At 47.9% G+C, this 24,400-nt stretch overlaps 11 protein-coding genes across 11 annotated transcripts; 4 read left to right on the top strand and 7 right to left on the bottom strand.

Annotated features, from left to right (window-relative positions):
• Positions 1-14: 14 nt before the first annotated feature.
• Positions 15-2,013, bottom strand: dps1 (putative aspartyl-tRNA synthetase Dps1). The gene is made up of 2 exons (XM_032042109.1): positions 961-2,013; positions 15-888 (listed from the first exon to the last, which is right to left on the bottom strand). The coding sequence occupies exons 1-2, from the start codon at positions 1,954-1,956 to the stop codon at positions 211-213; spliced, it is 1,674 nt and encodes a 557-aa protein (XP_031899744.1). The 5' UTR covers positions 1,957-2,013; the 3' UTR covers positions 15-210.
• Positions 2,014-2,674: 661 nt separating this feature from the next.
• On the top strand, positions 2,675-3,877 carry BDW43DRAFT_300668 (HNH endonuclease signature motif containing protein; the record flags this gene model as incomplete). The annotated part of the gene is made up of 4 exons (XM_032044937.1): positions 2,675-2,857; positions 3,030-3,112; positions 3,173-3,345; positions 3,387-3,877. 4 exons carry the CDS (start codon positions 2,675-2,677, stop codon positions 3,875-3,877), a joined length of 930 nt encoding a protein of 309 aa, XP_031899743.1.
• A 2,265-nt stretch (positions 3,878-6,142) lies between these two features.
• BDW43DRAFT_277879 (aromatic alcohol reductase) lies at positions 6,143-7,338 on the bottom strand. Its single transcript, XM_032042108.1, has 3 exons — positions 7,175-7,338; positions 6,873-7,123; positions 6,143-6,800 (listed from the first exon to the last, which is right to left on the bottom strand). Exons 1-3 carry the CDS (start codon positions 7,208-7,210, stop codon positions 6,182-6,184), a joined length of 906 nt encoding a protein of 301 aa, XP_031899742.1. The 5' UTR covers positions 7,211-7,338; the 3' UTR covers positions 6,143-6,181.
• A 429-nt stretch (positions 7,339-7,767) lies between these two features.
• On the top strand, positions 7,768-8,563 carry BDW43DRAFT_300667 (uncharacterized protein; the record flags this gene model as incomplete). The annotated part of the gene is made up of 2 exons (XM_032044936.1): positions 7,768-7,798; positions 7,848-8,563. The coding sequence occupies 2 exons, from the start codon at positions 7,768-7,770 to the stop codon at positions 8,561-8,563; spliced, it is 747 nt and encodes a 248-aa protein (XP_031899741.1).
• Positions 8,564-8,815: 252 nt separating this feature from the next.
• On the bottom strand, positions 8,816-10,764 carry BDW43DRAFT_277874 (putative HAD superfamily hydrolase). The gene is made up of 3 exons (XM_032042107.1): positions 10,487-10,764; positions 10,131-10,433; positions 8,816-10,065 (listed from the first exon to the last, which is right to left on the bottom strand). The coding sequence occupies exons 2-3, from the start codon at positions 10,256-10,258 to the stop codon at positions 9,294-9,296; spliced, it is 900 nt and encodes a 299-aa protein (XP_031899740.1). The 5' UTR covers positions 10,259-10,433; positions 10,487-10,764; the 3' UTR covers positions 8,816-9,293.
• A 29-nt stretch (positions 10,765-10,793) lies between these two features.
• Positions 10,794-12,233, top strand: BDW43DRAFT_277873 (F-box domain protein). Its single transcript, XM_032042106.1, has 2 exons — positions 10,794-11,303; positions 11,377-12,233. The coding sequence occupies exons 1-2, from the start codon at positions 10,921-10,923 to the stop codon at positions 12,143-12,145; spliced, it is 1,152 nt and encodes a 383-aa protein (XP_031899739.1). The 5' UTR covers positions 10,794-10,920; the 3' UTR covers positions 12,146-12,233.
• A 145-nt stretch (positions 12,234-12,378) lies between these two features.
• On the bottom strand, positions 12,379-16,261 carry BDW43DRAFT_277870 (coatomer subunit gamma). The gene is made up of 5 exons (XM_032042105.1): positions 15,872-16,261; positions 15,473-15,783; positions 14,451-15,414; positions 13,182-14,399; positions 12,379-13,120 (listed from the first exon to the last, which is right to left on the bottom strand). Exons 1-5 carry the CDS (start codon positions 15,945-15,947, stop codon positions 12,888-12,890), a joined length of 2,802 nt encoding a protein of 933 aa, XP_031899738.1. The 5' UTR covers positions 15,948-16,261; the 3' UTR covers positions 12,379-12,887.
• Positions 16,262-16,394: 133 nt separating this feature from the next.
• On the top strand, positions 16,395-17,480 carry BDW43DRAFT_97765 (phosducin family protein). Its single transcript, XM_032050801.1, has 4 exons — positions 16,395-16,520; positions 16,585-16,767; positions 16,820-17,178; positions 17,259-17,480. The coding sequence occupies exons 1-4, from the start codon at positions 16,483-16,485 to the stop codon at positions 17,399-17,401; spliced, it is 723 nt and encodes a 240-aa protein (XP_031899737.1). The 5' UTR covers positions 16,395-16,482; the 3' UTR covers positions 17,402-17,480.
• A 477-nt stretch (positions 17,481-17,957) lies between these two features.
• Positions 17,958-19,454, bottom strand: rsmA (putative bZIP transcription factor (Fcr3)). The gene is made up of 3 exons (XM_032050802.1): positions 19,096-19,454; positions 18,792-19,027; positions 17,958-18,693 (listed from the first exon to the last, which is right to left on the bottom strand). Exons 1-3 carry the CDS (start codon positions 19,261-19,263, stop codon positions 18,177-18,179), a joined length of 921 nt encoding a protein of 306 aa, XP_031899736.1. The 5' UTR covers positions 19,264-19,454; the 3' UTR covers positions 17,958-18,176.
• Positions 19,455-21,041: 1,587 nt separating this feature from the next.
• BDW43DRAFT_300661 (casein kinase 1 family protein) lies at positions 21,042-22,488 on the bottom strand (the record flags this gene model as incomplete). Its single annotated transcript, XM_032044935.1, has 4 exons — positions 21,042-21,138; positions 21,269-22,298; positions 22,355-22,427; positions 22,477-22,488. The coding sequence occupies 4 exons, from the start codon at positions 22,486-22,488 to the stop codon at positions 21,042-21,044; spliced, it is 1,212 nt and encodes a 403-aa protein (XP_031899735.1).
• A 1,062-nt stretch (positions 22,489-23,550) lies between these two features.
• Positions 23,551-23,967, bottom strand: BDW43DRAFT_277831 (uncharacterized protein). Its single transcript, XM_032042104.1, has one exon. The coding sequence runs from the start codon at positions 23,859-23,861 to the stop codon at positions 23,610-23,612; it is 252 nt and encodes an 83-aa protein (XP_031899734.1). The 5' UTR covers positions 23,862-23,967; the 3' UTR covers positions 23,551-23,609.
• Positions 23,968-24,400: the final 433 nt, after the last annotated feature.

The following is a 24,400-nucleotide window of genomic DNA, read 5'->3' as shown; positions in this document are numbered from 1 at the left end:
TTGGAGACCCACCGGGAGCTTGGGCCACCTTTAAATACCATTACTCTCTAGCTATTTTTCTAACGCCTACACTAAACCATTTCTCGCAGCGTTAAACCTTCTAATATAACAAGTTGGTTTCATGATCCCATTATCTTTTGTTTTTATCTCATGCAGGTATAAAGTGTTCTTGATCATCTATACCGATACTGTTTCGAACAAACCGACCACTTAAGGGCGAAGACGCTGGGGGTCGCGAGGGAACAAGGTCGCCAAGCGAACGTTGGGCAGTCCCAAGAAGAACATGACAATACGGTTCAGACCAAGACCACCACCGGCGTGAGGAGGACAGCCTTGACGGAAAGCGTTCAGGTAGTCCTCGAAGCCCTCCTGGTCAGGGTTGATACCCTTAGAGCGCATCGATTCCATAAGTTCGTTCACGTCGTTGATACGCTGAGCACCAGACATGATCTCCTCACCACGCATGAAGAAGTCGTACGAGTTGGAGAAGCGAGTATCCTTCGGGTCGGCCTTGGTGTAGAAGGGGCGGACGGCCATGGGGAACTTGTCCAAAACGTAGAAGTCAGTGTCGTACTTCTCCCGGATAATCTGGCCAAGCTGCTTCTCCATAGCGGTGGTGAAATCATTCTCGAATCGCTCTTGCTCCGAGACATCGACACCGGCCTCCTTCAGCATAGCGACACCATCCATGTAGTTCAAGCGCAGAGCCTTGCCGTCCTTGGGAAGCTTGAAGTCGCCCGCCTTGGGGTAGGACTTCTGGATAACGTCAATCTGATCCTTGTAGCGCTCCTTAAGCTGGGTGAGGATGAAGACGAGGAGGTCTTCGGCGAATTCCAAAACTTCATGGTAATGGCTGTGGAAGGTCTTCTCGAAATCAAGACCGGAGAACTGAATAAAAGTGTCAGTCGGCTCTACTAGGAAAATAAAAAACCAGGTATCTAGGCCTTATTGCAGACGTACCTCAGTCAAATGTCTGTGAGTGTTGCTGTCCTCCGCACGGAAAACAGGGGCAATCTCGAACACGTTCTCCATATCACCAGCGATACACATCTGCTTGTAAAGCTGAGGACTCTGTGCCAAATATCCGTTCCTCTTGAAGTACTTGACCTCAAAAACGTTGCTACCACCTTCCGTAGCGGAAGAAACCAGCTTAGGAGTGAAGATCCACCTCGAGCCGCTCTTAATCATGTACTCTGCGAACAACTCTGCAACACCGCTGGAGATCCAAGTAATAGCCTGGCTAGTTTCAGTCTGCAGATCGAGAACACGGTTGTCGAGACGGGTCTTAAGGGTGACGATGGGGGCACCATCAGCATCAACCTGGGGACCCTCCTCGGTGGTCTCCGGAGGCGGTCTCTCAGCATCCTTGACCTGCATAGGAAGCTGCTGGGCCGCCTCAGCGATTGTGTAGACCTTGCGAATGTGCATTTCATGGTTGCTGAGAGTAGCCGAGGCAATGGGCACCTGGGGCTTCTTGACAACACCGGTAACTTGGACAATGGAGTTGACGTTCAATCCACCGGTGTACTTGACCATCTGTCTCGAGATAGGCTCCGCAGCGGCGATAACAGCCTGCACTTTCTTGCCCTGCTGCCTGAGCATCAGGAAGGCCAGCTTAGCACTCTGAACACGGGCATTATCGACACGGGCAACCACAGTGATCTCCTTCTCGTAATGGTCATCGGTGATATCATCGAACTTCGTTGTAGCGAGGACGTCCTCAGACTCAGGGATCGGGCCGTAGAGTCCCTTTGCAGTATCGTTGGCCTCAGCAGCAGCGGCCTGAGCCTTCTCTTGGGCAGCACGCGCAGCAGCCTTCTCCGCCTTAGCCTTCTCCTTTGCGGCCTTCTTCGCAGCGTTCTTGCTGGCGCTCTTGGTCTGCTCCGCACCCTCCGCGGGGGCAGCGGCCGGGGCCTCCTCGGGCTTGGGACGAGTGGGCAATTCGGAGTCCGCCATATTTGGTTGCAAGAGTTGTTCCTTGAAGAGAGAGGAGTAAGGGGATGTCAACGATCGACCGATGACGGCGTGAGCTTTGCAACCTCAATCAATACTTTGACTCACCCCACCTCATGATGGAGCCGTGCCCTAAGCCCTATGAGGGGCTGCATCACCTGATTTGGGTCGACCAGGTTTTCTGCCTCAGGCACTCAAGGGGAATAAGAGTTAATTAATAGCGGGCGAGTGGGTCTTCGTTACTATACAGTATATTACTCCCTTGACATTGAGGGATAAACACTGTATATAGTAAGATAGTCGCTGACAGGCTTCTACCTGAGCATGAATTTCTGGCGAGGTTGATGCATCTAGTAAATACAAGGCGCAAGCCCATTTTAGGAATATGTATATGTTATTGAATTTAACCCTTAATGAATATACCCATGAAATTTATCTAGTATGTAATAGTGAATAGGCTTTGGTGAATTCTAGCGGAAGTTGGATACTTGGATAATCAGGCCATATATACCACCTAGATAGGCCTTCTTGATAGCTCTATAGGATCATCAATCTGATCGTTTTGTGACCAAATAGATATATTATCTTGTACAGACCTGGCTGGCCTAATGTGGGAGACCACCCTAAAGCATGGTCTGTTCCTGGTCTAGTAGCCAACGAATTATACTTCATCTCTGACTTCATCAAAGCAACGCGATAATATAGAAAGCGGATATCAGATATGGAAGACTACGACAAAGCCACCAAGCTTTTTAACAGCATCATCGATCATTATGAGCCTTTACAGGCGCCTGACAATGAATATAAACCAATACCGCTTCTACGCAACACGAAGGAGGGGGTCTCCGTTAAAGACGACTGTCTGGCCCTTTTCTTTACTTTTATCGAAGCCAATCGGCTTGGAGTAACGGAAGGAAAGCCATTGCGCGGCTTTCAGGGCTGAGCTGTCGAAGAAAAACATGCCCTTGACCAAAGTTTGATCAGGTTCACCCAGGTTTCTGATGGATAATTTCTTCCTACCACATATGTTGCTGGAACGTATTTGAACCGTGAGAAATTTATTCTTCCTAGTAAAGGCATTGGCTGCAAAACCCACTCAACCTACGCCGACATCTCTTTCTCGTGCCCAACTATCACAATCGGCCATTGGCACTCCACAGTGTCTCTAATTACGGAAGGGCTGCCTTATACGTGACCGGCATCAATGTGTCGTAACCAGAAAATTCGACATTCAGAAGGCTGAGGAGCGATACAAAAAGGACGCAATCAACGTGGAAGACGATGGTGGAGATTCTCTGCTGCCAGAAAGAAATGATATGGCCTATCTGGAAGTGGCGCATATAATTGCTCATTTTCTGGTGTCGCTTAGCAATATTGGGGGAGCCAAAACTAGTATGTCGCAATATCAAAGGACTTTGATTTTTCGCTTACAGCTTCCCAGACCGAGCCAAAGCAAATAAGCCACAAAATTCTGAAGATGTTCAATCCCAGAACTGTCCGCCTTATCAGCGGGACTGACATTGACCGACTGATGAATGCGCTCACCTTGACTCATGACCTTCATAGGTTATTCGGTAATTTTGAGATTGCATTTGAGCCGATTGACAGTCAACCGCAGACCTACAAAATCAAGTACGTAAATGCAGGCCGCATATTTCGAGGCCACTGGCTTCCTGTTACCCGCACACTCTATGTCACCCCCGGGAGAAGTATAGAGCCACCTTCTATTCAACTTTCGGAACTTCATCATGCCATCGGTCAGATTCTTCATTCAAGTGCCGCGGGCAAGTATATCGATAAACTCATTCGGGACACGGAAGATATAGAAGGAGGACGAATGTGTTCGAACGGTTCTACTCGCATTGATGATTACATTCGTTACAGACTCACTGGTCAAGGACTGTTTTATGGTAGGTCTAGATAAGATCAATATTTAGGTCTGAGGTTTACGTCTCATATTCCACACTTGTCGGTGACAGCCGTAGTAGTATGATGTTCTCTAGCAATGGAAGTCAGCCCCCAAATGAAAGCGTGAGTTGGCACTATCACGCTCGGCATTCATTGGCCGTCGGGGGGTTTCCCGAGTGCGTCTTTTAGTTCGGACAATTCGGGCCCTGTGTATCTTGACAACAACGTTTCTGCTCCAGTTTCGTCGTTGGTGATAAGCTTCTACTTCATGTCATGATATTAATCTCCACTCACCCTACGCCAGGGGGAGAAGATCTTGTCTTCAGTCCATATACCCACAGGATGAGCAGCGCTGCGACAGCCACCTAGAGCCCGAGCCGAAGAAGCTCGCCCATGTTTCGCATGCGCCGGTGCTGTCTGTTATTCCGTCGCTCGAGGCCTTACTCCTGTCGATGTGTAAGTCGCGACATTTCTTGTTTCCGAAACATCATAAAGAATCGATATCATAGAGCTGAGGAACTGGTATACTACCAGCTTGATAAGAGATCTCAATGAACCGCAATTTCGGACAATGGCCGGCAACTGACAAATTGTACCATTGAACAGTGTTAAGACTTCGTATCCAGCTTGACCCGGTCACCTACAACCGCGGCCTGATCGGCGGCTTCCGCCAGGTCATCCAGAATGAGGGCGCGGGTGCCCTTCTGACCGGTGCCGGCCTAACCTTTGCTGGTTACTTCCTGCAGGGGACGTTGAAGTTTGGAGGTGCGATGTGAGTTATAAAAAAGCGGTTGAGCGAAGATGTACGCACTGCTTGAAGATGATAGGACCAGATCTAGGGTAGAAAGCAGCGAGACCCTCCTGGCGGATAATCTTAGAAAAGCCGGAGACAAGCCCATTGACAAAGCCAGGGTCCGACACCGACCGGATACGAGTGGCTTCCAATGGACAGCGAGCAATGCCGGCGAAGAACTCAGCACAACCGGCCGAATCACTGTAGACTAGGATGCGGCTGTTCTTCCCATTTTCGAGGCCGATGGTGTTGATAGACTGCTGCTTGAAGTCCCGTACGCCATTTCCAAGTTCGTCGTCTACGAGAAGGTCGCCAAGCTCGCCTATGACAAGTTCTTCGACGGGGAGAAAACGAGTGACACCATGCAAACCAGCATCAACCTTTATTCCGGTCTGATTGCCGGTTTCGCTGCCGCTATCGTCTCTCAACCTGCCGACACCATGCTTTCCAAGTTAATAAGTCCGAGGGTCCTTCTGGCGAGAGCACAACTAGCAGACTCATTGAGATCGCTAGGGAGTAGGGAGCTTGGCTTCCGTAGCTCTTTCAGTGGTATTGGTGTTCGTCTGGTCATAGTCGGTGCTCTGACAGCCGGCCAGTTCGCCATATATGGTACGTATCGAATGGTTGTAGCCGTATGGGAACCATTCCGCGATAAAGGCTAGCATTCCTCTCTTCTGTAGGTGACCTGAAGAACGCTATGGGAGCTGTTAGTCACACTGTCCCCCTTGACTCTTGTCTAGATTACAAAGTCAAGACAATGCCGCTAACGATTTGACAGGTTGGGGGTGTAGAAATCGCGAAACAGACCCCTGCGAACGGCAATTTCAAAAGAGAATATGGAATAGAGTGTACCAAGTGACACTATCTATATTTTATGGGCTATACGAAGATCGCATACATTTAGAGTTCCAAGCACAAATGTCTCTCGCTATGCCGAGCCCACTGTTATCTGTTCCTCGTCAATTCTTTGATATTTCCTTTTTTTGGCCTAGGGGAAGCTGAACCGAGTTTGTTGATAGAATTAATCCTACAAATGAATTGTTGTTATTCACCAAGAGTGGTCTGTTCCAAAGCCAAAGTCCAAGAAACCATATCCAGCCTCCAGAGTGATCCAACCCAAACGCAACATTTAATAACCGCCTACGAACTCAACCTCGACGATCACGCATCCGCAATCCAGTTCATAATGCAATAAAACAAGACCTAACAGATCTAGACATGCTACTCTGCAATGCCGGAATCAAGCATCAGCTAGGCAAAAGTGGACATGAGAGGACTATGTGGGGCAAGTTGGACTCAGTACTTTCAACACACACATAGCGGATTTTCTAGGATGCCCTAGCACTTAAACGCCGCCGCTTTAGTTAGAATATTTAGAGGCTTGTCACTTGTTTAGTTAGTAAATAATTATACTAATTACAGACCATTGCGCAGAGTCTACATGGTAAGCAGCTATATAATTTAGTAAGTGACTTGTCCGTTCTTTATTCAGTGTAGGTAGTTTATATCTTTATATAATAAACAGCGTTACACTGCTTTGTGGGCAATTGTCTGGATTAACCATTTTACCTTCTCCAGGTTCCACTCTTCCAGTCCCAAGAGGGAATTATCGTCTCTCGCCCAAGGGTGTGCAAGCGCTCTTGTAGCTAAGCAGTACTGTATTTGTACTTCAAACGTTGAGGCACTAATTCTGCCGGCCTTGAGATCCGCCAATGCATTTTCCAAAAGAGGGTCCATGTCGTTATATGTGGTTTCCCACCCCTCATTCCCTAAAACTCCTTTTGTTGCACTAAGAATTTGATTTTGCGACATGAACACGGAGTGAACATAGACCGGGCGGTTAAGGGTTTCTTGCGGATGCAAAAGCACATTCGCAGTTGCTCTGCCAACATCATCTAATGTCGTCCATGGCACAACGTTGTTCCCATCACCGAAGATGAAAGCTTTCTTTTCTTGCAAGTCCAGACCGGCAAAACCAGAGGAGATACCCCAGTCAAGGAAAGCACCACAAGCTACCAGGGTGTACGTCAAGCGGTGATGAGCCGCGTGTTTCTTGACGGCCTCATAAGAAGCTTTCTTTCGGGCGAAAACCGGCATATCATGAACACCTGGTAGGTCAGGATCGAGTCCAAAGTCGCTAGTGATACTAATAACGTGTGTAAACAGGGTATTAGCCAAAGAGAAGATAGCTTGCTATAAAATTGGTGGGCCTACGGACAAGCGATAAACCCCATTCTCGGCCGCCGCGTCAATAAGCCGGAGTGGTGCTTCAACATCGGGTGAGAAAGTAGTATCGATAACTGCGTCCTGCCCGGCGATAGCAGCAGATAATGACTTCACCGAAGTGAAGTCAACAACTTTCACGCGAGCAGCTGCTGGGAAAGGTTTGGAACTGCGACTTAGCACCGTTACATTGAACTCGAGATCGAGTAATGCACTGAGTACCCGAGCCCCGACATTTCCACTAGCCTAATAGCTCGTTAACTTAGACTGAATACAGTGTTCATCTTTTACCCTTACCCCGGCAATAGCCACATTCTTGATTGTATGTGACATTTTTTTTTGAGACCGGATGATTTGCAGTATGGCGTTTGATGAGAAGATTGTTAAGGGAACATAGCGAATGATAAATCACAGGAATTGGTTCCTATTTGAACTCTCTGGTTACACGTACATGATCTGGTGGTGAGCGGTTTTGGCTGGGAGCCTAGGACGAACTTCAGCGGAGATCGAGGATAGAGAAGCAAAGTTAGCGCCGTCAAAAAATCCTTTTCGGATTTGCTCTTATTTCCGACTTAAAAAGTGTACGTATATCCGAATCCACTCTAGGATGCATAGCTCTATGCCTTTTAGATTCGCGAAACATGCCACCGGACTCCGGTCTAAAACCATACAAAAAAATCGCTTATCTCCGCGCTTCCCCCGACTTTTCTAGGGGTACCAAAGATAATATTGACTACATGATACGGTACAATTATAATAGCCTTGGACTCTTTCATTGGAACTTTTCTTACTTCAGTACATTCACTTCAGAACCATACAATAAATACAAATCACTCAAGTCTAGAAATCCACCTCATTATCTCCACAGATTCTATTCTTTTAGCAATAAAATGTCCGAATCAACCATTGTCCTCATTACTGGTAAGATTCTAGCTGCGTCCGATAATTCCACAGTTCTCACTTCATATAGGCGCCAATTCAGGTGTCGGCTATGCAACAGCTAAAACCATTGCATCTCAGCCGAACTACCATGTCGTAATGGCCTGCCGAGATCTCTCAAAGGGACATGAAGCGCGTTCTCAGCTCGAAAGTACCAATATTCAAGGAACGCTTTCTGTTGTTCAGCTGGATGTCGAAAATGACACTTCGATTTCCAAGGCCTTCAATACTGTTTCCGACCAATTCGGGCGAGTCGACGTCTTTATTAGTAATGCAGGCACAACTTCGCCTGGAACTGCTGGACGAGATAAGATCGAAAAAATATTCTCAACAAATGTCTTTGGAGCGATGTTTACTTCAGAGGCTTTCATTCCCCTTCTGCTTCGATCCCGCCGTCCATATCTCATTCAAATATCAACTATGTTGGGCTCGCTAGAACTTGCATCCGATCCACAAAGTGCGCAAAGTAGGGAGGCGTGGGATGAATACCGCATGAGCAAAGCTGCGTTGAATATGATGACAATTCAAATGCATAAGCGACTAAAAGACCAGAATGTTCGCGTTTTTGCCTTTTGTCCCGGCCTTGTGCGATCAAGGCTGAGGGGTGATTCCGAAGAAGCCGTCAGTGCTCAAGGTCATGCTGGCGATCCTATGGAATCGGGGAAAGCAATCATGGAGATTATAGTCGGACGGAGAGATGAACATGCCGGCAAACTTCTTCACCGAAACGGAGTTTACCCTTGGTAGTTCTTTTCTTCTCAAAATATACACGGGACTGGAGCGTGAATTAGTAGCCGCGATGAAACCGCCATTTATTCCAAGTTAGCCGGCTATTCGTAATTTTCGCACAGTTTAAATAGATAAAGGTAGGCCTGGTGCCAATCTCATGATAGCCGAGTAAGTAGAAGCAGAAAAATAGCTAGATCAGATTCCAAGCTAATATTCTCAAAGTCTAGATTGTGACACAGGGCTAGTTTAAGTGAGCCCGTCCAAGTTAAACCCTACCAAAGTTGGAATACCTAATTCCGCCACCACCTCAATATCAATCAATCAAGAGCCTATTAACCTGTTAGAACCTAACTACTGAATGTCTAGCTATGCATGTGTCCTCTACCACTTCTCGAGGCTTTGAAGGTCTATCTTGTAATTGCTACATAGAGACAAAGCACTAACCCTATCAGCGCGCTCCTATATATATGGTTCCAGGGGGTGCTGGACCCCTAGTAGACGGGCGAAGACCGATATACAATTGCTGTGACATTAAGACAGGGTTTGGAGCGTTTACTATCTTTTGATACATTCCAGGAACTATAATGATTGTTATAGTAACTAAAGTGGACTGATGGTATATATGCTTATATTGTGCAAGGACGTCTGCTGATCTTATCTAAAATGCCAGATTGAGTAGTAAGCAGCATGCGTTAGCCTGTAGAAAGCGGTCCACGACAGAAATTTGAGTTTCTACTCGATCAGCTCTTTAAGCCTGCCATTTGGAGGACTTGAGCCCGTATTCAACAGCTTTCTTTACATTATCGAGAATGGTCTCTGGTATCCATGTAGGCTCTCCTCCACTGTAGACGCCAGTTCGCACAAGAAGCGAGTGCCACTTGCTGCCATGAGGACTTCTGTATGTATTGGCACCTTGGATATCAGATTCCGGGTTGTCTCCGACCATGTATACGTTCCGTAGAGGTATATTAGCCTCCGAGCCGAAGACTCGAGAGCGGTTCCGCAGGAGTTGGTTCTCAGCATATTCATAAGTTCCCTGGTAGGGTTTTCCAATGACGATTTTCTTCAGCTCAACACCTTTGCTCAGGCCACCAGTCGTCGCAGTCCAGGTACCTTCCAAGGCCTCCCGGAATCCACCCTGGCCGAGTCGGGGGAGATGATAGGCTGCAGCCCACCACAGGTCCGGATTCGAGAAGTAAAGAGTTGGCTGGCCATCCTGCTGATATCCCCGATTCGGCAGGTCAGCTCGTCCATTCTTCTCTGAGAGAGTTCCGAGAACTCCCTGGGACGACAACAGAAAGTCCATAATGACTTGCGCATCTAGCGCCCAGTCCCGCGGGTCGTTGTACACAAAAATAGCGTCGACCTTCAGGCCTTTCGTTGGATCGTTGGGATCCCGGGGGTTCGGCAATGGTCTTGCGAATGTTTTGTAATAGTCCTTAAAGACGTTTGAAAAGGGCCAGATGGTTGGGTTCGCCATGATGATATCACCGGGTGTGATCACGTTCTTGAAACCATACCTGGGGGCTTGTGTCAAAATTGTGCTTTGCCGCTAACATCACTCCGATGCACATAAGTACTATACCTCTCTGCAACCTGTCGGCAGCGGTCGCCTTCGCCTCCTACTACCAGCACGCATTTATTTTCTAGGGAACTCGGCTCGTCCGGTCCTCGCACCAGCTCCGCGAAAGGGGAATGGCTTTGTATGATCATCGAGGGATCCAATGGCAGCTGAAGTTTCTCGCTAATTTCTGCCACTCTCTCCGTCTCATGTTTCCCGCCGCCATTTGTCAAGAGGATGAAGGGGACCCCCTGTTCCTTGAGGAGGGCTAATGACTCCGCAGCGCCGGGGATGGGTTTTGAGGATCGGAGAAGGACACCGTCGATACTGGTCACGCAATTAGGTAATGAAGCTGCGGCAGAGCTCGGGGCATATTATACCTACTCAAAGGCGAAGGCGAAATCTGGGACGCGAGGCGGAGAACTGGCTGCTGTTTGAACAAATCGGCGGCCTGTGCCAGTTTCTAGGAACGAACATGCGTACGTGCGGTGAAGTTTGGCGAAGGACCGGCAAAGTCCTTGGGGCCGCATCTTGGACAAAAGACAACCGAGTAAAAGCGATAGGCGGGAGGAAATGTACGGTTTGAAAGAGGGTTAGGAGTATGAACAATGTGGGTGGAAGATGTGGAGAGGTAGTATTAAACTACTCCGAATTGGAGAGCTTAAGTCACGGGCAATTTATTAAATCAATCTCCTTATCGGCCGCATGATATCATTTCTCCCGCATCAAACAAAAAATATTGATTTAGTTTCAACTCCATTTCCACAACAAACATCGACTACTAACAACTTTACCATGGAAATCAGCCTTTTAAATGCCCCCAATGCACTCCTCGCGCCATATCCATGTCCCCACGGAAATCATCGTGCAAATAGTCTCCTACGTCGCTGGGGGTGAGCTCGAGCGTCAGAAAACCCTGTATGCCTGCTGTTTAGTATCTCGCCAATGGTACTCAGCTGCGATCGCATTTCTCTATGAAAGGCCTCGAGTGGACTCCGGAATATCCTTCCAGAGGTTTACAGAAACCATCAGTCCGCCAATCGGTGTACGGAAGAACAAACTGAATCTCGGGAGCTTCGTCCATCGACTGAACCTAAGTCACCTCGTCCATCATAGCTCCAATAGTCTAACTGCAAGACTACTGGGTCGAATCAAAGAAAATCTAGAAATTTTCATTGCCCCTACCCTAACCTTCTCGTACGTCTATCGTCCACCGCCAACTCGTACCTCTACCATAGAACCATGAAAAAGATGTCTAACAATACCCCAGAATAAACAGCCTTCCAGCCCTATCAAAATGCACCAATCTGCGACACCTCGACCTCGAACTCGTCCACGAAGCAATCCCCTTCCCCGCCCTCAAACAAGCCATAAGCCGCATGCCCAAATTAGTCGCCCTCAAACTCCCCCAATCAACCATCCTCACCGATCCAGAATCCTCCCAAAGTACCTGGCCACCCACCCTCACCCGCCTCCAGATAAGCGGCCGCTTTAATCCCCTCCTAATCCCCACCTTCTCCTGGCCGCCCTCCCTCACCAGCCTATCCCTTAAGAACTGCTCCGAGCTCTCCCTCTCAAACCTCAGCAGCCTCCTAAGCAGCCCGCACCTCGGCGAAAAGCTCACCCGCCTCACCATTTCTGGCGCAAACCGCGGTCTAACCCCGGACTCAATCAACGCCATACCCGCCTTCCTGCCCAATCTCATCATCCTAAGTGTACCCGGCGACATGGTGGAGGACTCGTTCTTCATTATTCTGTGCCATATGTTCCCGCCATTGGGTCTGGAGGTACTAGAATTCGGGCTTCCGTGCGTTGACCTCAAGGTAAATTTCACGACGAAAACGCTACTGGGGGCGCTCGATACCGGACTGCCGAGTCTTCGTTCTATCGGATTTGCGGAGGAGCTTGTTACGGATCAGCGGCTGGAGGAGGACGAGGAGATCGATGAAGTTCTCCAGGCACGGAATGAACGTCGTCCGGCTCAGGCTGGGGCGGAAAGTCGGGATGATGAGGAGGAGATAGGTGTCTATTATACATGATATTTGTTCATGCATTACAAGATGTATATATTTTCAGCTACGATTTACGATTAGAGTAGCTTTAAAGCAGATTTTTATTTCAGCAATCTGAATATCCTCGTGGGAAAGTGTACGGTTCGGGGAAGCGGCTTAAAATAAATGAATTAAGACGAGACGTAATTATTTGATTGAATTTTAGTGCAATATCAGACGATGTCGAACTTCATTTGCTAAGATACAGGCATTGTAAGACGGTACTTAGTTGCTCAAATAGGACGATAAAGCAATATACCTGTAGTAGTCGCACTACTCCGTATCAGCGAAATCAACTATTATAGGTTTCTCTTCTATATAAAAACTAGGCATATGATAGGGTCAAGTCACATCGCTGTCATGGTTCCAAAACCGACGACTCAAGTAGCGTTATCCAACAGACCAATATGAATGAAACCGCTTTTGGCAACTACAAGGGATACAAGAGACTAAGATGAAATAGTCACGACAAACAGCAAGGAAATATGATCACAGGAATGAGATGGGTAACAGTGTGGACGCCTACAAGAAGGGGTTAAAGGGGATAGGCGAAGAAGAAAGAGAAGTAAAACATCGTATCTAGCTCGACACCTGGATTATTGAAAAAGAGAAGGAAAAGAAAAAGAAGCAAAAGAGCAAACAAGCAAGTCCGATCTCATAATGCAGGACTCGTTGCAATGTACGCCTCTTGACATGACAATCCCCCCATTACCATTTACAGTTGACAGCCTCAAGAAAGGGACGCAATCACAGCCGGTGCAACGCCTTCTTCCTCCGCTCTGACAGTGATCTTCGTTGTAACGCCGGACTTGCTGGAGAATGCCATCTTGATTAGGGCTGCTACCCGGCCACCTGACACCGTCTTTCCGAAGAGTTTGAGGGTATGCGTGCTGTTGCTGAGAGCCACGTCGGTTCCCTCAAGAGGTTGCAAAGATAGTGCGGAGATTAATTGTTCAGTAGCATCTGTACATTGTTTAGTATTTAATATTTTATACCAGCCAGGTACAAGCGTAAGGTGGCTTACCTGAGATGCCCTTCATATTGCTGAGCTGCAGGGTTTCGCTGACTTCCTCCCCGTTTGCGCCAGTCTGCTCCCAAACATGATCGAAGCTACCGGCAAATGTGGGAATAACATAATCGCTTCCTGCAATATCCAAATCCTCGACTTGGTACTCGTCCTCGTATCCAGAGTCCTCGGACTCTCCAGTCGTAGGATCGATCTCCTTGCTAGTGAACTTCAGGATGTTTGTAAATGATGTGACCGGTACGCTGTGCTCTCCAGCAATTTTCTTGAACGTAACATAGACAATTCCGGGCTCATTTGCAACAAGCTTGGGGATAGGAACGATGAATTCTTCCTCCAGAATATCCTCCTCAGAGGGCGTCACAACTACAGTGACATCCTCTAGGACAGTATCCGGCAGAGTATTCTTAATGTCGTACTGCACCACAACGTGTTCCTTGAAGATGTGTTTGACCGCCGTGACGACGTATTCCGTTTCGCTTTCGGTGAGTTCGACGGGGACAGAGGACTTAAGCAAGGTACCATACTCCTTGAGCTCGGGAATCCGCATAAGCTGTTCAGCATACTTCTGGGTGGCAGCAAGGGTAGCGGCTTCGGCAACGCCACTGGGCTTGCCCTTTGGAGGACCAGTGGATGGAGCCTTGAGCGTGGGGGTGGCGGTGGTGAGCTTCTTCGTCCGCTCTTCAGCCAAAGCTTGTTCCTGTGTAACTACCGGGATCGTAGAAACGTCAAATGCTGCAGCAAACGTCTCCTTCTCTGTCGATGTCACGTACATCACGAGCTGGTGCTCGAATGTAGAAAGAGAGTACATCGAATCTGAACCTGTCAGTAAACAAGCAAAGCCAGAGGAGCTTGTTCCGCTCAGCTTACCGTTTTTAAGGAAAAGCGACGCAGTCTCGTCCTCCTCGGCCATAAGACGGAGATTGAGAGCAGCACGATCGCGCACCTCGTCATCAGTATCATCGAGACAGCGTGTAAGAAGAACAGAAACGCTTGACTTCACCTCCGGGTCCTTCTGTCCAACACCAAACTTGGCTAGGGCCGTCACGGCGGCAGCTCGTACGATAGCATTCTCCAAGACAACTCGGTTATAGATATAACGAATGTACTTGGTAGGATGAGAAGTCTTTGGGCCCTCTACACCAAGAAGGTGCAATACCCGAACGGACAGTTTGGTAAATTCACAGTCTTCAATGAACTCACACAGATGGGCAAGAGCTGATTTACGTTAGCATGTACATAGTGCCAAGGAGACACACGTGGGCTTACCGTCTTCCCTGCTCTCAGGAACAAATTTAATCAAATCGAACATGCTCTCAACGACACTCCGCTTGAACTCATATCCACCTTCATCCCTCAGAATGCCGCTCAGGAATGAAAGCATGCCCGCCTGCTTGCTGGGGAACTTCAAGCACAGTGTCCGGATAGCCTCGACAATAGTGATCTTGAATTCATCGGTGATATCAGCCATGAAACCAGAGATCTGCTTCATCAAACGGTCCACACTAGCCTCGTTGCCAGTCTTAAGCAGTGTGGTAATAGCGAAGGTAGCGATGGAGCGGTTAGAGTTCGAGATCAAAGACTCGATGTCGGGATTGCAGACATTCACCACGTGAGGCTTGAATGATGCGAAGTTATGGAGAATGCGGATGGCTGCGAACTTGGTGATAGCCCGAGGAGAGGACAGGAACAACTGCAGAACATGAACAGCCTGAGAAGCCTCGGCATCGGTGACGTCTCTCATGTCGCAGATAGCCTTTGCCGCCTCGAAGTTGACCATCTCATGCTTGTGTCGGAGCCAGCCATCAAGCATCTGCATCATGGGCTTTCTCAAGCTCTGATCTTCTTCCGCCAATTTCGCTGCCAATCGCACCAAGAGAACAAGAGCAGCAGGGCTCTTAACCACACCAGCAGCACCGTACTGCTGGACCATCTTGACGAGAGCCATTCGATCGTGAGAGCGCATCTGATAGAGAAGGCCAATTGCGTGGTATTGCGTCATGAAATTCGACTGCGAGACGGCGTGGGTAGAGCTGCCGCCGAATCCAAGGAATCCAGTCGATTGCTTTGAGGACGAAGCTGCCTCCTGCGTCTCACTCTGCCATCTGCGGACAACATCACGGGCGATTGGGAGAAGGTGGTACGAAGAGACTAGGGCGGCGGAGGAGACCGAGGGGGTCTTGTCAACAATGGCGGTCTTGATCAATCGCTCAATACCTTGTACAGTAGTGGCCTTCATAAACAGCAGTTAGCTCGCACTCAGCGACGGGAGAGGTATACAATGCGCTTACATCGATGATGCGGCACAGTGCACGGATAGCATTCGCCCGGTAGAGCACATCACTACCGACAGCGGTGTCCTTCATGATAATGCTAGTTGACATAATAACATCTTCCGCAGTGTTGGCAAGCTCTTTGAGAACCAGATATACCATTTGCCGCAATGAGGGGTCTTTATTCTGGAACAACTTGGAAATACCGAAGAAGAGCGTGGTCGCCTCGTTTGTAGGGAATTGCTCCCCCGTGAAAAGGAGCACCGAAATCTTGGTCAGGAGAGTACGGCATGTTCGCGGGGAGATAGGTGAGGTGTTGAACAATCGTGCTAAACGCGATAAAGAATGCGGTTTAGCCAACGAGGACCATATACACTCGATGCGAACCCGGGGGAATTGTTTATGCTAGTCCCTTACCGTCTTGAAATACGGAGGTCCGATCCAGCTTGATCATAGTCTGGTCGGCGTCCTCATCCTTCTTCATGTAGCTCATGATGGTGGGCTGCAGTAGTTGCAGCAGCTGGGAATCTCTGTCTCACACTCTGTGTATAGGAAATAGACCCCGTTGAAGTGACGTCGGAGTCAATGGGCGAGTAAGGGCGGGTCAGGTCCAATGTTTAGTTGTAGGTCGTGCAGGCGGTGAAACAATGATTACCGCACCCTCATTATCTTCCAGGAGAGACCGAACGGAGAGGGAGCGATACGGGGACGAGGTAGAGTAAATGATATGGCGAACCCGTCCCAGGGAAGAATGAATGGATGTTTAGCCAAAGCGTTGGACGAGGAGGTCCCAGATGGGTATCCAACAATCTCCAGGTGGCCTTAGTCTACTTAGTCCTTCCGCGCTGTGGGCTTAAATTAAAGCCACCGTGGCTGGTGCTGCAAACCATACAAACAGGCGGCATGCATCATCACCATTTCTTATATGGTTGACTGGTGCCTCCAGTGTAACTTCACTTGGGACCCAGTTTACTTTTACTGATATCCTTGATCCCAATTGTTTGTTTCTCACGGTAAATTGCTACACCATGCAAGTTGAAGTCAACCCCAACGAAGATACAGAATGGTCCGCCTTCTACCTCCCCCACCAGACCTATACCCTATACAAACTTACACTCACCCCGCCGCAGGAACGATATTCTCCGCAAACACGGTGTTATCCCCGAAAAACCTCAGGACCCTGAACCTCTCATTCAAGAAGCCCTTATTGAGGCGGAACGCAAAGCCTACGAGAATCGACTAGAAGATAAAGATTTGGACGAACTAGATGAGTTAGAGGACGAAGAGGATGAAGCATTCCTTGAACAATATCGGTATGCCCCCGTTGAAGTTTCGGCGCGATCCAATCGCTCATAAGGGACACAGAAAGCAGCGTTTCGCAGAGCTCTCCACCATCCAGAAAACCAGCCTCTACAACCAAGTCTACCCTCTTCAGAAAGTCGACTACGCGCGGGAAGTGACCGAGGCATCCAATATCGCATTTGTGCTTGTCCATCTCTCGTCGTCGACGGGTGGCAATGTTGAGTCGCAGCTCTTGACAGAGCTCTGGCGACAATTAGCAACGAAGTATGGTGATATCAAGTTCTGTGAGATTCGCGGCAACATGTGCATTGAAGGGTATCCGGATAGAAACACGCCGACAATCTTAGTGTATAAGGATGGCGAGATAAGACGACAGCTTGTAACACTGAGAGAACTTAAGGGTCCCAGAACTAAAATTGAAGGTAAAGTCACAGCAATATTCCTTTGTACAGCTTTTGCTGTACAGGTTCAAGCCTCGGTGCTAACGCCTATGTCTCGATAGACCTTGAGAGGATGCTCCTAGATCTAGGTGCCCTCAAGGAGAGCGATGTCCGTTTAAAGAAAAAGTCGGAAGACTCAGACGACGACCGTCCGTCAAAGAATAAAAAGCCTGTGGTGGAAGACGACGATGACGACTGGGACTGAAAGAGAATATTATAATCGTTCTGCAATACTAGATGTCATGAATAAAACTCTTACTCATAAAAAGAGTTCAGAACCGTTCATTGTGTGCATCGATTCTACGCAGCTTATATGTATGGATATTTAGTTACAAGGTAGCCAGCTGGACCTGGAGACCAACTCATTGTATAAATACCTTTGGGGAAATGTTATACTGATCATGTATTGAGATTGCTGGTCTTAAATAAAACAACCAGTTTTGAAGAAACGCAAAAATGGATGCCAAACGCCATGTGGATATATATCTCCCCATATAGGGAGTAAAAGGGTAACATAGAAAGAGGATAAGCTTGCCTTGCATATAATAACAAAAAGCGCACCTAGTACAGTCAATGGCTACCGTATTCTAGGGGGATACTACATAAAAAAGCAAACTACAAGGCGAGACGCCCCGATGACAAACACCTGTGATATAATCAACATGGCAAGGGTTGTGGTGGAATATCCACGTCAGCTCACGAACTGTTCTAGACCTATTCAGATGAATAGAACAATATAAGTGAGACACTCCTGTACCCAAACGCTCCGAAATGCCTGGCGGCTACTAAACCACTCATCCAGCCATTATAAAAAAAAGCCCTTTAAATGGTAAAGATTCTCCCAAGTACCTTCCAAAATAAGAAGTATAATAATCATCATAATCATTAGTCCTCGCACCAAAAACACCGATTGACAAGCGCCATAACTAAACCGTACCAAGCTCGAAAGAACAACTTTGTGACTCCGTGGAACTCGAAACTCATAGAAGATCATCATGGTTAGCAGCAGCGCTTTCTTCAATCGCCTTAAGCACCTGGCCCTCAGGGAAAGCGGGGCCTTGTCCATCACACTGGGTTATATTCTTTAGTCGTTCCGAGACATCTTTAATATCTACTAGCCCGCGCTTAAATAGCTCGTGTCCCTGGATAAGGTCCCATGTAGCGCCAGCACCGAGTAACTTCTCTCCTGTTTTCGCACAAGTTGACACTCGATGAAGACGGGATGGTTCGCCTTTGGGCACAAGCTCCGAGTAGAAATCCGTGGGCGAATATCTCATTGGCCCGGTCGTCAATGGCTCGTCCGAGTTGTTGTTATTTGTTCGACCGCCTGAGCCTGATGTTGCGCGCAGTATCTCGTTCTCCGTTGTAAACCTAGCTAACTCTCGTTTCAAGCGTTCATTGTCCGCCATCAAGTCGGATGATGCTTGCTCCAGATTGTTAACCTTATCTTCCAACTCTCGCACATGTCGCTCCTTTCGTTCACGAAACGCGCGTTGACTAGCGGATCGAGAGACACGCATCAGTATATCATTGGAACCCTATCGCGGTGTTTGCCACTGTCTCGTTACGAGTCTAAAAGAAGGCATTGAACCTACGCAGCTCTGTTCTGTGCCTTGCGCTTTGACTGCGCCGGAGTCATAGACTCCTTCTCTTCACTACTGCTCCGTCCCAGACCGGGCTCCCCATCTATCGAAGTCGGCTCGGTCGGTTGGCCGAGGATATCACTGCTAGAAGCGGAGTGCTTGGAGGATGATTCGGGCGGGGAATGTGGCGGACGTACAAAGGAGGCGGGGTTCTGGAAGCGGAACGAAGGGTCAAAAGACTGATAACCCTGTATCCCCTTGCAACAGTCAGCTCATCAGAATTCGGTCTCAGACGAGCAGCGAGAGGAATGCGGACCAACGAAGCAAAGGTATTGTGGATATCATCGGCCTGAGGGTTGTCGTCCTGATAATTGTTGTTACGGTTGCCATTGTTATCGTTGTTACCGATCGCCGGCACTCCTTGAAGGTTGTATAGAGGGAATGATTGGGACTGAGGAGGGTTGGGATAGTATGGGTACTCCATCTCTTAACTTTTCCCTTCGGCGATCTTAGGTATGATAGGTAGATAGGAGGTTGAGGAGGAGTAAGAGCCGCGATAGCAAATTAGGGTCGGGTCTAAAAACCGGGGGAGGGCATTAGCCTCAATTTATCCGTGTGTATTTAAATTGAATGTATATTGGATGTATGTATGGGTGTATGTAATTTACTGTATTACATGAAATTTGTCTTTGTCCGGATGTGTCAAGATCAGTATCAAAGTCAATATCACACTTAAGTAGGCAGGTAGCTAGCTAGCTACTAATTAATTTCTCCTTCTCACTGATCTTGGTATGAATGAACATTCGCCTGCAAAAATAAAATCCGCAGCCCCTCCCACGTCTTGTCCAATCTAACCGCCCACCAGACTAGATCTCCGATCATGGACGTCTCTTACAGCCAATGGCCGTACCTTAACAATTGTCAGATAAAAATAGTAACTAATTCGACTAACGGCACGCACTAAATAAGGCAGTGCTTACTTCAATGCTACCCTCGTACTCTGTACGACCTACGAGGGCTTTCGCACGTGGATCAGGAAAGCGCACATTACCAGGCAACATATCTCGACCCGGTTGGATTAAAGAGACACCCGATTACAGAGAACCAATGCTTCAGCGGAAAATAACTGGGATAATATGTCGAATACAAGACAAGATCACAGAAGAGACCTCGACCGCTAACTCTTTGCAACTGGAGCCATTTGGTTCAATTGTCCAGCGCCTTTGCAGCCAGGTTTCCTTCGAACTTTGCCCAGCCTTATTCACATAAACAAGATGGGAGAGTAAGCGAGAACAACGAAAATACAAGACACGACAAACGGAAAACATAGCACGACGCAATACCACCCCGGAAGCGACCCTAGCTATGTTCCGTCGCCGATTACCTATTGTTGAGATGTGTTTCTCAAATGTCCAAATCACCATAAACAGTGCCGTCACCCGTATCATCTAGTTCTTGTACGGAATGTTCAAATAAGTAGTGAACCTTGACCCTCGGACATCAGGAAATAACCGCCTCAACACATCTTCACGTGTCGTACCTTCATACTCATCGTCCCCAGTGATGCGTCAATAATAACATGATAACAATTTGGGATGCTGAAAAATGCATAAAACAGGAATTCAAAAGACAATTTCAGAGCAAGGGGGAGGGGAAATGAAACAAAACAGTAAACGAGATATCCGAGGGTCATCAGTGGCAGGCTCAACTGAAAGATACACCTCGTTCTGTCGGAAGACAGAATTTTCATTTTGCATCTCCTTCGGTCTAACCCTCCCGGTCGGTTTTGGCAGATAAGTGTAACTCTGGATGATAAACAAGACAGCCGGGGAGAGATGACGTAAAATAGCCACTGTAAGAGCGTTTTGTTCCTTACTACCCAGGACTTTCCACATGCGGATCGCGTGTAATATTTCTCAGTATGAGTTCGGAAGTAGTCGGTTACCAAGGTTCCGGCACTAGTGGAAGAGCCAAATGAACCAGTAGGCAGGTCGGGAGTCAAAAAAACGCGGCGGATCGAAACGGCGATAACCGGGAAACGATCGAAAACGGGATGACGGGCTAGCAGAGAATGCAATGACGAAAAATAAAGAAAGAAGAATGGAGACCCAAGGCGAAAGAAGTCGGAAGGTTTGCTGCAGGTAGCAGTAGGTTACCAGTGTCACGATGCTCCCGGGTTCCTCAGATAATGTGATGTCAACACGCAGGAAGCTAAACTGTAATCACAAGAGAAAAGCTAAGCTACCCTGCCGTGCTGTACAATTAGTACCACTGAGCACCGTACCCATCGTCCCGCTTCGAGCGGCTACCGGCAGGCCCATAAGCACCTGAAGCAGCAACCTTGGAAGCAGAACGCAGCCTAACGCCGAAGACTATGAGATTAGTCAGATTCTAGGACTCAAGGCGACCTCTACGCGCGGGGTCAAGGCAAATCACCAAACGCAGAGGAAAGGGGTTCCCTACACGGAACCTAGGTTTCAGATACTCACATCCTGTCACTCCCTCCCACAGCACGGTTGGTGTCCGGAGTGTTGTCGAGAGTTCCACGTTCGATGACTTTGCGGCGCTGGCTCGAGATAGCACCAGGCTTAGTTGCAGCACCAGGAGTGCCTATTGGGGCAGCAGCAGCCACACCTTGGCGGCGCTGCTGGTCCTCCGCCTCTTTGTCCTTCTTGTTGCTGGCATCGACAATCATTGCAGCATTCTTCTGGTACTTGTACACGGTCCAGTCGAAAACATAGTCATACTGGAAAGACTCGCGAACGAAAAGATCACGGAAAATCTTGCGGAGGTACGAATAGTCAGGCTTGTCATCGAAACGTAGAGAACGGGTGTAGTTCAAGTAGATAGAGAATTCATTAGGGAATCCGCGGCAGAGCACCTCGGTGGGTGTAGTCATCTTCTTCTCCATGATGCGGTCATACTTCTGCTTCTTAGTGGCAGCCTTGAGTCCCTGCCAGGGGAGAGTGCCACGGCAGAAGTAGAGCATGACGTATCCTAAAGACTCCATGTCATCACGGCGAGACTGTTCGACACCCAAATGGGTGTTGATACTGGCGTAACGGGCAGTTCCGGTAAGGTTCTTGTTCTCGCGGTAAGGAATGTGGAAGTGCGTCTTGGGGTCTCGGTATTTTTTGGCCAGACCGAAATCGATCACATTGACCTGGTTTCCGCGCTTGCCAATGCCCATCAGGAAGTTGTCGGGCTTGATATCGCGGTGAATGAAGGACTTGGCATGGATATACTCGATGCGGGAGATGAGCTGATCTGCCAGGAGAAGTACGGTTTTGAGGGAGAATTTGCGGTTGCAGAAATTGAACAGATCCTCCAGACTAGGGCCGAGAAGGTCAATGACCATAGCATTATAGTCGCACTCAGTACCGAACCAGCGAACGAAAGGGATGCCAACACCACCAGCAAGAGACTTGTAAACACGAGCTTCGTACTCAAGTTGAGGGTGCTTGGCCTTGACACTCTCAAGCTTAATGGCAATCTCCTCGCCAGAGATGATATTGGTACCTAAAATTCCGTCAGCTGTTATCCCCCAGCTTTTATCATAAGACATGATAACACACCAAGGTAGATATCACCAAAGCTACCGCTTCCGATCTTGCGACCAATACGGTACTTGTTACCGACACGAAGATCCTAGCAATTTTGTTAGTGTGGCCACTAGATCATGAAGAAGGGTACTAACCATAGTCGTCATCTTGATTAAACGCACACACAGCTGCTAGCTGTGAGATCACGAAGACTGTAGCTCAGGTGGTTAGTAACAGAGGTTGGGCAGTTGTTGAGTGTGGTGGATTAGAAGTGCTCAGGCCAGCAATTAGGAAAGCCTTTTAAAGTAGAACACCGAATGTGGTTGGAAGAGGTAGGAGAGAAAAAAAGGGTCACAAAGAAGCAGGCTAAGTTCGCAGCCTTCGGCGCGTAATTACTTGGCACAGTGAATTAAGCCTGCTGAAACTAGGGCCAGCTGACAGTAGGGAATTCCTGGCAGTGAAACACGCCGAAACACAAGCAAGAGGTTCGATGTGTAACTATCGTCACGACGGGTTCCAACCAAAAATAGTGAGAGTCTGACAAACCTTGTGGAAAGAGGCGGGTGAACAAGGTGAGATATCGGTGATGTCGACTGTTGGGGCTCCGACCGACCGTAAGGGCCCGAACGGACAGGCGAAAAGGCGGAGAGGGAAAAAGAAAGGAGAAGAGGTGGTAACTTGACAGGCCTTTAGAGAGGCTGACAAGGAAACACAAGGGTTAAAAAACAAAAAAAGGGTAGATAAGAGAGAGGGAGGGGACTTAAGGAAGAGGAAAACAAATGCTAATGAATCAAGGACAACGCCTTGATATCGGAAGGTGGGATGGAGAGGAAGAAGGGAAGGAAGAGGGAAGAGGAAGGAGAAGAGAAAGAGAGTAAGAGAGAGGGGGCGGGTAAAAGCCGATGATAAGTTTGACCGTGGTTGGCGGTCGCAGCCTGTCACAGTGGTCTGCCGTAGTAGGTATTGTATTACTTTACGAATATTATCTTACCGTGAGGTTATTTTTATTCCATTCTGTTTTACTAAGGTATTATTAGGCAGTGACTGGTCGGGCGAAGACATCCTATAGGGTAGAAATATTACAATAGCAAAAAAAGAAAAGAAAACAAGAGGTGAAAATAAATTGAATCTGTCTGAGAAAGGATCTGGGAGGGGGACTCAGGAAGTCGGTGAAGAACTTGAAATTTGTTACTTGAAGGGCATCCGTAATTTAGTTTACATAGATTTTATTATATTTATTTTGATTTGATTTTTTTTCCTACCGAAGATTGTGTCTGATAATTTCCAGTTACTCCATTGTCTGTCTCTTTTTCGTTCTGACCGATCTCACACTGCGGTTTGCACTTCCATCTTCTCTTCTACTAAGCGGTATGTGATCACTTTGTCGAGAAACTATGCCAATTCGAGGTAAACGCAACACCCATACCCATAACGCCAAAGGCTTTTCCTTACCTGTATAGACGGTGCTCAGGACCATCACAATATTTCCTATAAATATAGGTAAGGAATGTATATATAGTACGAGACACCCCTGAAACATAACAGACCAATATCCCAGAATGCATCCGTACTTCGAATCAATGCAAGACTGGGCGGCGAAGGTGAAAAGGGGATAATTCAAAAAAAAAAAAAAAAAAAAAAGAAAACAAAGAAAGAAAGAAATTTGAAAGAGAGAAAGAAAAAATTCGATCAAAAAATGAGAAAAAATGAGAGAAAGAAAAACCAGGTCTAAAGCTCGTGGCAAAAAGTCGGTGCACATTCCATGACCACATGGACACTTGTATGTGGATTGAATTTTAGTAGCCGCGGATTACAACAGCAACAACTGACTCCGGAGCAATGATGATGATACCAGCTGTATTGTCTTGTCTTTTTTTGATTCTCATCCAACATTGACTGATTGCCTTGCATGGGGCTCAGGAAATTAAATAACGGGTCCTCCCCCGTCCATCCAATTGCCCATTGATCTGGGGTCATCTGAGTCTGGGCAAAATTAGATGGATCCGCCGGTATACTCCGGACTATGTCAGGTAATTACGGGCGAATACGGGGCCCGATCTTGGGCAGAAACTAGTGCTA

This window comes from Aspergillus alliaceus, assembly GCF_009176365.1.
Source record: "Aspergillus alliaceus strain CBS 536.65 unplaced genomic scaffold BDW43scaffold_25, whole genome shotgun sequence".
Classification (NCBI taxonomy): domain Eukaryota; kingdom Fungi; phylum Ascomycota; class Eurotiomycetes; order Eurotiales; family Aspergillaceae; genus Aspergillus; species Aspergillus alliaceus.
The sequence above is the reverse complement of the archived record's forward strand: the minus strand, read 5'-3'. Positions and strand labels throughout refer to the sequence as shown.

Coding starts and splice junctions, on each gene's coding strand:
- BDW43DRAFT_277831 (XM_032042104.1), bottom strand. CDS start 23,861: ATGTTTCAGGGGTGTCTCGTACTATATATACATTCCTTACCTATATTT.
- dps1 (XM_032042109.1), bottom strand. CDS start 1,956: ATGGCGGACTCCGAATTGCCCACTCGTCCCAAGCCCGAGGAGGCCCCG. Junction 889..960: donor CTCACAGACATTTGACTGAG/GTACGTCTGCAA, acceptor ACTTTTATTCAG/TTCTCCGGTCTTGATTTCGA.
- BDW43DRAFT_277873 (XM_032042106.1), top strand. CDS start 10,921: ATGCCCCCAATGCACTCCTCGCGCCATATCCATGTCCCCACGGAAATC. Junction 11,304..11,376: donor GCCCCTACCCTAACCTTCTC/GTACGTCTATCG, acceptor ACAATACCCCAG/AATAAACAGCCTTCCAGCCC.
- rsmA (XM_032050802.1), bottom strand. CDS start 19,263: ATGGAGTACCCATACTATCCCAACCCTCCTCAGTCCCAATCATTCCCT. Junction 19,028..19,095: donor ACAATACCTTTGCTTCGTTG/GTCCGCATTCCT, acceptor AAGGGGATACAG/GGTTATCAGTCTTTTGACCC. Junction 18,694..18,791: donor AAGGCACAGAACAGAGCTGC/GTAGGTTCAATG, acceptor TCGATCCGCTAG/TCAACGCGCGTTTCGTGAAC.
- BDW43DRAFT_277874 (XM_032042107.1), bottom strand. CDS start 10,258: ATGATCATACAAAGCCATTCCCCTTTCGCGGAGCTGGTGCGAGGACCG. Junction 10,066..10,130: donor TGCCGACAGGTTGCAGAGAG/GTATAGTACTTA, acceptor ACAAGCCCCCAG/GTATGGTTTCAAGAACGTGA.
- BDW43DRAFT_277879 (XM_032042108.1), bottom strand. CDS start 7,210: ATGTCACATACAATCAAGAATGTGGCTATTGCCGGG. Junction 7,124..7,174: donor AGAATGTGGCTATTGCCGGG/GTAAGGGTAAAA, acceptor ACGAGCTATTAG/GCTAGTGGAAATGTCGGGGC. Junction 6,801..6,872: donor GAGAATGGGGTTTATCGCTT/GTCCGTAGGCCC, acceptor ACACGTTATTAG/TATCACTAGCGACTTTGGAC.
- BDW43DRAFT_277870 (XM_032042105.1), bottom strand. CDS start 15,947: ATGAGCTACATGAAGAAGGATGAGGACGCCGACCAGACTATGATCAAG. Junction 15,784..15,871: donor GACCTCCGTATTTCAAGACG/GTAAGGGACTAG, acceptor TATCGCGTTTAG/CACGATTGTTCAACACCTCA. Junction 13,121..13,181: donor CAATATGAAGGGCATCTCAG/GTAAGCCACCTT, acceptor AACAATGTACAG/ATGCTACTGAACAATTAATC.
- BDW43DRAFT_97765 (XM_032050801.1), top strand. CDS start 16,483: ATGCAAGTTGAAGTCAACCCCAACGAAGATACAGAATG. Junction 16,521..16,584: donor CCCAACGAAGATACAGAATG/GTCCGCCTTCTA, acceptor ACCCCGCCGCAG/GAACGATATTCTCCGCAAAC. Junction 17,179..17,258: donor TCCCAGAACTAAAATTGAAG/GTAAAGTCACAG, acceptor ATGTCTCGATAG/ACCTTGAGAGGATGCTCCTA.